We start from the raw sequence: 7,796 nt of genomic DNA, 5'->3' as shown, positions 1-7,796 counted from the left end.
CCATAGTGTGACTGATCTTACAGTAGAGGTTCCATAGTGTGACTGATCTTACAGTAGAGGTTCCATAGTGTGACCGCTCTTACAGTAGAGGCTCCATAGTGTGACCGCTCTTACAGTAGAGGCTCCATAGTGTGACTGCTCTTACAGTAGAGGCTCCATAGTGTGACTGCTCTTACAGTAGAGGTTCCATAGTGTGACCGATCTTACAGTAGAGGCTCCATAGTGTGACCGCTCTTACAGTAGAGGTTCCATAGTGTGACTGATCTTACAGTAGAGGTTCCATAGTGTGACCGATCTTACAGTAGAGGCTCCATAGTGTGACCGCTCTTACAGTAGAGGCTCCATAGTGTGACCGCTCTTACAGTAGAGGCTCCATAGTGTGACCGCTCTTACAGTAGAGGCTCCATAGTGTGACCGCTCTTACAGTAGAGGCTCCATAGTGTGACCGCTCTTACAGTAGAGGTTCCATAGTGTGACTGATCATACAGTAGAGGTTCCATAGTGTGACTGCTCTTACAGTAGAGGTTCCATAGTGTGACTGATCTTACAGTAGAGGCTCCATAGTGTGACTGATCTTACAGTAGAGGCTCCATAGTGTGACCGCTCTTACAGTAGAGGTTCCATAGTGTGACTGCTCTTACAGTAGAGGTTCCATAGTGTGACTGCTCTTACAGTAGAGGTTCCATAGTGTGACCGATCTTACAGTAGAGGTTCCATAGTGTGACCGCTCTTACAGTAGAGGCTCCATAGTGTGACCGCTCTTACAGTAGAGGGCTCCATAGTGTGACTGCTCACCTTGCACTGCTATATTCAGATACCTGCGGCCTACGCCATATCATCCACAATAAGCAGGACACTTACGGTTTAAGCCCACATCATGATAGGTAAGTATTGCCGGACGATTGCCTTTCGGGGTCCCTCTTATGACCACGTGCAGCATGCCGTAAGGCGTCTCAATGTCATGTTCCTGTAGGACGAGAACCTCTGTCAGTAAAGCGTCAGCACAGGGAGAGAAGTCAGGACACGTAGCAGAGCACAGAACCTATATCTTCTGGATCTACCGCACAGACTGCCTAACCCCACATATATAATACACACCGAGCGGTCCTCCCTCTATATAATACACGCCGCGCGGTCCTCCCTCTATATAATACACGCCGCGCGGTCCTCCCTCCATCTAATACACGCCGCGCGGTCCTCCCTCCATCTAATACACGCCGCGCGGTCCTCCCTCCACCTAATACACGCCGCGCGGTCCTCCCTCCACCTAAATACACGCCGCGCGGTCCTCCCTCCACCTAATACACGCCGCGCGGTCCTCCCTCCACCTAATACACGCCGCGCGGTCCTCCCTCCACCTAATACACGCCGCGCGGTCCTCCCTCCACCTAATACACGCCGCGCGGTCCTCCCTCCACCTAATACACGCCGCGCGGTCCTCCCTCCACCTAATACACGCCGCGCGGTCCTCCCTCCACCTAATACACGCCGCGCGGTCCTCCCTCCACCTAATACACGCCGCGCGGTCCTCCCTCCACCTAATACACGCCGCGCGGTCCTCCCTCCACCTAATACACGCCGCGCGGTCCTCCCTCCACCTAATACACGCCGCGCGGTCCTCCCTCCACCTAATACACGCCGCGCGGTCCTCCCTCCACCTAATACACGCCGCGCGGTCCTCCCTCCACCTAATACACGCCGCGCGGTCCTCCCTCCACCTAATACACGCCGCGCGGTCCTCCCTCCACCTAATACACGCCGCGCGGTCCTCCCTCCACCTAATACACGCCGCGCGGTCCTCCCTCCACCTAATACACGCCGCGCGGTCCTCCCTCCACCTAATACACGCCGCGCGGTCCTCCCTCCACCTAATACACGCCGCGCGGTCCTCCCTCCACCTAATACACGCCGCGCGGTCCTCCCTCCACCTAATACACGCCGCGCGGTCCTCCCTCCACCTAATACACGCCGCGCGGTCCTCCCTCCACCTAATTACACGCCGCGCGGTCCTCCCTCCACCTAATACACGCCGCGCGGTCCTCCCTCCACCTAATACACGCCGCGCGGTCCTCCCTCCACCTAATACACGCCGCGCGGTCCTCCCTCCACCTAATACACGCCGCGCGGTCCTCCCTCCACCTAATACACGCCGCGCGGTCCTCCCTCCACCTAATACACGCCGCGCGGTCCTCCCTCCACCTAATACACGCCGCGCGTCCTCCCTCCACCTAATACACGCCGCGCGGTCCTCCCTCCACCTAATACACGCCGCGCGGTCCTCCCTCCACCTAATACACGCCGCGCGGTCCTCCCTCCACCTAATACACGCCGCGCGGTCCTCCCTCCACCTAATACACGCCGCGCGGTCCTCCCTCCACCTAATACACGCCGCGCGGTCCTCCCTCCACCTAATACACGCCGCGCGGTCCTCCCTCCACCTAATACACGCCGCGCGGTCCTCCCTCCACCTAATACACGCCGCGCGGTCCTCCCTCCACCTAATACACGCCGCGCGGTCCTCCCTCCACCTAATACACGCCGCGCGGTCCTCCCTCCACCTAATACACGCCGCGCGGTCCTCCCTCCACCTAATACACGCCGCGCGGTCCTCCCTCCACCTAATACACGCCGCGCGGTCCTCCCTCCACCTAATACACGCCGCGCGGTCCTCCCTCCACCTAATACACGCCGCGCGGTCCTCCCTCCACCTAATACACGCCGCGCGGTCCTCCCTCCACCTAATACACGCCGCGCGGTCCTCCCTCCACCTAATACACGCCGCGCGGTCCTCCCTCCACCTAATACACGCCGCGCGGTCCTCCTCCACCTAATACACGCCGCGCGGTCCTCCCTCCACCTAATACACGCCGCGCGGTCCTCCCTCCACCTAATACACGCCGCGCGGTCCTCCCTCCACCTAATACACGCCGCGCGGTCCTCCTCCACCTAATACACGCCGCGCGGTCCTCCCTCCACCTAATACACGCCGCGCGGTCCTCCCTCCACCTAATACACGCCGCGCGGTCCTCCCTCCACCTAATACACGCCGCGCGGTCCTCCCTCCACATAATACACGCCGCGCGGTCCTCCCTCCACATAATACACGCCGCGCGGTCCTCCCTCCACATAATACACGCCGCGCGGTCCTCCCTCCACATAATACACGCCGCGCGGTCCTCCCTCCACATAATACACGCCGCGCGGTCCTCCCTCCACATAATACACGCCGCGCGGTCCTCCCTCCACATAATACACGCCGCGCGGTCCTCCCTCCACATAATACACGCCGCGCGGTCCTCCCTCCACATAATACACGCCGCGCGGTCCTCCCTCCACATAATACACGCCGCGCGGTCCTCCCTCCACATAATACACGCCGCGCGGTCCTCCCTCCACATAATACACGCCGCGCGGTCCTCCCTCCACATAATACACGCCGCGCGGTCCTCCCTCCACATAATACACGCCGCGCGGTCCTCCCTCCACATAATACACGCCGCGCGGTCCTCCCTCCACATAATACACGCCGCGCGGTCCTCCCTCCACATAATACACGCCGCGCGGTCCTCCCTCCACATAATACACGCCGCGCGGTCCTCCCTCCACATAATACACGCCGCGCGGTCCTCCCTCCACATAATACACGCCGCGCGGTCCTCCCTCCACATAATACACGCCGCGCGGTCCTCCCTCCACATAATACACGCCGCGCGGTCCTCCCTCCACATAATACACGCCGCGCGGTCCTCCCTCCACATAATACACGCCGCGCGGTCCTCCCTCCACATAATACACACCGCGCGGTCCTCCCTCCACATAATACACACCGCGCGGTCCTCCCTCCACATAATACACACCGCGCGGTCCTCCCTCCACATAATACACACCGCGCGGTCCTCCCTCCACATAATACACACCGCGCGGTCCTCCCTCCACATAATACACACCGCGCGGTCCTCCCTCCACATAATACACACCGCGCGGTCCTCCCTCCACATAATACACACCGCGCGGTCCTCCCTCCACATAATACACACCGCGCGGTCCTCCCTCCACATAATACACACCGCGCGGTCCTCCCTCCACATAATACACACCGCGCGGTCCTCCCTCCACATAATACACACCGCGCGGTCCTCCCTCCACATAATACACACCGCGCGGTCCTCCCTCCACATAATACACACCGCGCGGTCCTCCCTCCACATAATACACACCGCGCGGTCCTCCCTCCACATAATACACACCGCGCGGTCCTCCCTCCACATAATACACACCGCGCGGTCCTCCCTCCACATAATACACACCGCGCGGTCCTCCCTCCACATAATACACACCGCGCGGTCCTCCCTCCACATAATACACACCGCGCGGTCCTCCCTCCACATAATACACACCGCGCGGTCCTCCCTCCACATAATACACACCGCGCGGTCCTCCCTCCACATAATACACACCGCGCGGTCCTCCCTCCATATAATACACACCGCGCGGTCCTCCCTCCACATAATACACACCGCGCGGTCCTCCCTCCACATAATACACACCGCGCGGTCCTCCCTCCACATAATACACACCGCGCGGTCCTCCCTCCACATATACACACCGCGCGGTCCTCCCTCCATATAATACACACCGCGCGGTCCTCCCTCCACATAATACACACCGCGCGGTCCTCCCTCCACATAATACACACCGCGCGGTCCTCCCTCCACATAATACACACCGCGCGGTCCTCCCTCCATATAATACACACCGCGCGGTCCTCCCTCCACATAATACACACCGCGCGGGTCCTCCCTCCACATAATACACACCGCGCGGTCCTCCCTCCACATAATACACACCGCGCGGTCCTCCCTCCACATAATACACACCGCGCGGTCCTCCCTCCACATAATACACACCGCGCGGTCCTCCCTCCACATAATACACACCGCGCGGTCCTCCCTCCACATAATACACACCGCGCGGTCCTCCCTCCACATAATACACACCGCGCGGTCCTCCCTCCACATAATACACACCGCGCGGTCCTCCCTCCACATAATACACACCGCGCGGTCCTCCCTCCACATAATACACACCGCGCGGTCCTCCCTCCACATAATACACACCGCGCGGTCCTCCCTCCACATAATACACACCGCGCGGTCCTCCCTCCACATAATACACACCGCGCGGTCCTCCCTCCACATAATACACACCGCGCGGTCCTCCCTCCACATAATACACACCGCGCGGTCCTCCCTCCACATAATACACACCGCGCGGTCCTCCCTCCACATAATACACACCGCGCGGTCCTCCCTCCATATAATACACACCGCGCGGTCCTCCCTCCATATAATACACACCGCGCGGTCCTCCCTCCACATAATACACACCGCGCGGTCCTCCCTCCACATAATACACACCGCGCGGTCCTCCCTCCACATAATACACACCGCGCGGTCCTCCCTCCACATAATACACACCGCGCGGTCCTCCCTCCACATAATACACACCGCGCGGTCCTCCCTCTATATAATACACACCGCGCGGTCCTCCCTCTATATAATACACACCGCGCGGTCCTCCCTCCATATAATACACACCGCGCGGTCCTCCCTCCATATAATACACACCGCGCGGTCCTCCCTCCATATAATACACACCGCGCGGTCCTCCCTCCATATAATACACACCGCGCGGTCCTCCCTCCATATAATACACACCGCGCGGTCCTCCCTCCATATAATACACACCGCGCGGTCCTCCCTCCACATAATACACACCGCGCGGTCCTCCCTCCACATAATACACACCGCGCGGTCCTCCCTCCATATAATACACACCGCGCAGTCCTCCCTCCATATAACACACACCGCGCGGTCCTCCCTCCACATAATACACACCGCGCGGTCCTCCCTCCACATAATACACACCGCGCGGTCCTCCCTCCACATAATACACACCGCGCGGTCCTCCCTCCACATAATACACACCGCGCGGTCCTCCCTCCACATAATACACACCGCGCGGTCCTCCCTCCACATAATACACACCGCGCGGTCCTCCCTCCATATAATACACACCGCGCGGTCCTCCCTCCATATAATACACACCGCGCGGTCCTCCCTCCATATAATACACACCGCGCGGTCCTCCCTCCACATAATACACACCGCGCGGTCCTCCCTCCACATAATACACACCGCGCGGTCCTCCCTCCACATAATACACACCGCGCGGTCCTCCCTCCACATAATACACACCGCGCGGTCCTCCCTCCATATAATACACACCGCGCGGTCCTCCCCTCTATATAATACACACCGCGCGGTCCTCCCTCTATATAATACACACCGCGCGGTCCTCCCTCCATATAATACACACCGCGCGGTCCTCCCTCCATATAATACACACCGCGCGGTCCTCCCTCCATATAATACACACCGCGCGGTCCTCCCTCCATATAATACACACCGCGCGGTCCTCCCTCCATATAATACACACCGCGCGGTCCTCCCTCCATATAATACACACCGCGCGGTCCTCCCTCCACATAATACACACCGCGCGGTCCTCCCTCCACATAATACACACCGCGCGGTCCTCCCTCCATATAATACACACCGCGCGGTCCTCCCTCCATATAATACACACCGCGCGGTCCTCCCTCCATATAATACACACCGCGCGGTCCTCCCTCCACATAATACACACCGCGCGGTCCTCCCTCCACATAATACACACCGCGCGGTCCTCCCTCCACATAATACACACCGCGCGGTCCTCCCTCCACATAATACACACCGCGCGGTCCTCCCTCCATATAATACACACCGCGCGGTCCTCCCTCTATATAATACACACCGCGCGGTCCTCCCTCTATATAATACACACCGCGCGGTCCTCCCTCCCATATAATACACACCGCGCGGTCCTCCCTCCATATAATACACACCGCGCGGTCCTCCCTCCATATAATACACACCGCGCGGTCCTCCCTCCATATAATACACACCGCGCGGTCCTCCCTCCATATAATACACACCGCGCGGTCCTCCCTCCATATAATACACACCGCGCGGTCCTCCCTCCACATAATACACACCGCGCGGTCCTCCCTCCACATAATACACACCGCGCGGTCCTCCCTCCATATAATACACACCGCGCAGTCCTCCCTCCATATAATGTAACATGCAGATCACATCTCAGCAGCATCTTGACATATGGCGGCTGCACTTACATAAAGCAGAGCACAGACTCAGCACTGCTACATTCTGCACAGCAGAGCAGTCTGGGCACCATAACATACAGTGCCACCTGCAGTGCGTCACCCAATGCCAGGCCATGACTGTGCGATATAGGGAGGACACTGCCCGGCACTCCTCTGCTCTGCAGCCGTGACATTGACATCTGTGCGTGACCTTGAGGAACAGACATCGCGCCAACATTAACAAGGCAGCAGAAAATAAATGGAGCGCGACCCCCCCCCCCCCCCCTGCACTCACCCCATCCCAGCACTCCGGCATCTCTGAGGCGCAGGTGGAGCAGACGATGCTGCAGCGATGTGCAGATATAGAAGGAGAGACAGAGACAGCTCAGCTGTGCAGCGTCTCCAGCTTTATAAACCCACCCTCCCCTCGCACTCATCACCCCCTCCCTCATTTTGCTGCAGAGACAGCCGCTGCGTGATTGGGCGAGACGTTTAGCCCCCCATGTGATGTGCACAACTGGATGACTGCTCAGCAATGTTCTTCAAATGTCTAACCCCTTTATAACAATGCGTCTCTATATATACACCC

At 59.1% G+C, this 7,796-nt stretch overlaps 1 protein-coding gene across 3 annotated transcripts in view; it reads right to left on the bottom strand.

Moving 5' to 3' along the window:
• Nucleotides 1-716: 716 nt before the first annotated feature.
• Nucleotides 717-7,796, bottom strand: part of LOC142709513 (protein NDRG4-A-like) — a 68,711-nt gene continuing 61,631 nt past the window's right edge. For 2 of the 3 annotated variants that reach the window (XM_075848486.1, XM_075848485.1), the window contains exon 4: nt 820-967. In XM_075848486.1, coding sequence (XP_075704601.1) covers nt 836-967 — 132 coding nt within the window. In that variant the 3' untranslated portion in view covers nt 820-835. Of the gene's footprint in view, nt 968-7,502; nt 7,634-7,796 lie in introns of those variants that run through there. The other variant, XR_012869049.1, reaches the window with a different exon arrangement.

Source organism: Rhinoderma darwinii, unplaced genomic scaffold (assembly GCF_050947455.1).
Source record: "Rhinoderma darwinii isolate aRhiDar2 unplaced genomic scaffold, aRhiDar2.hap1 Scaffold_4141, whole genome shotgun sequence".
NCBI classification, from domain to species: Eukaryota; Metazoa; Chordata; class Amphibia; order Anura; family Rhinodermatidae; genus Rhinoderma; species Rhinoderma darwinii.
This window is presented reverse-complemented; position numbering and strand designations above follow the sequence as displayed.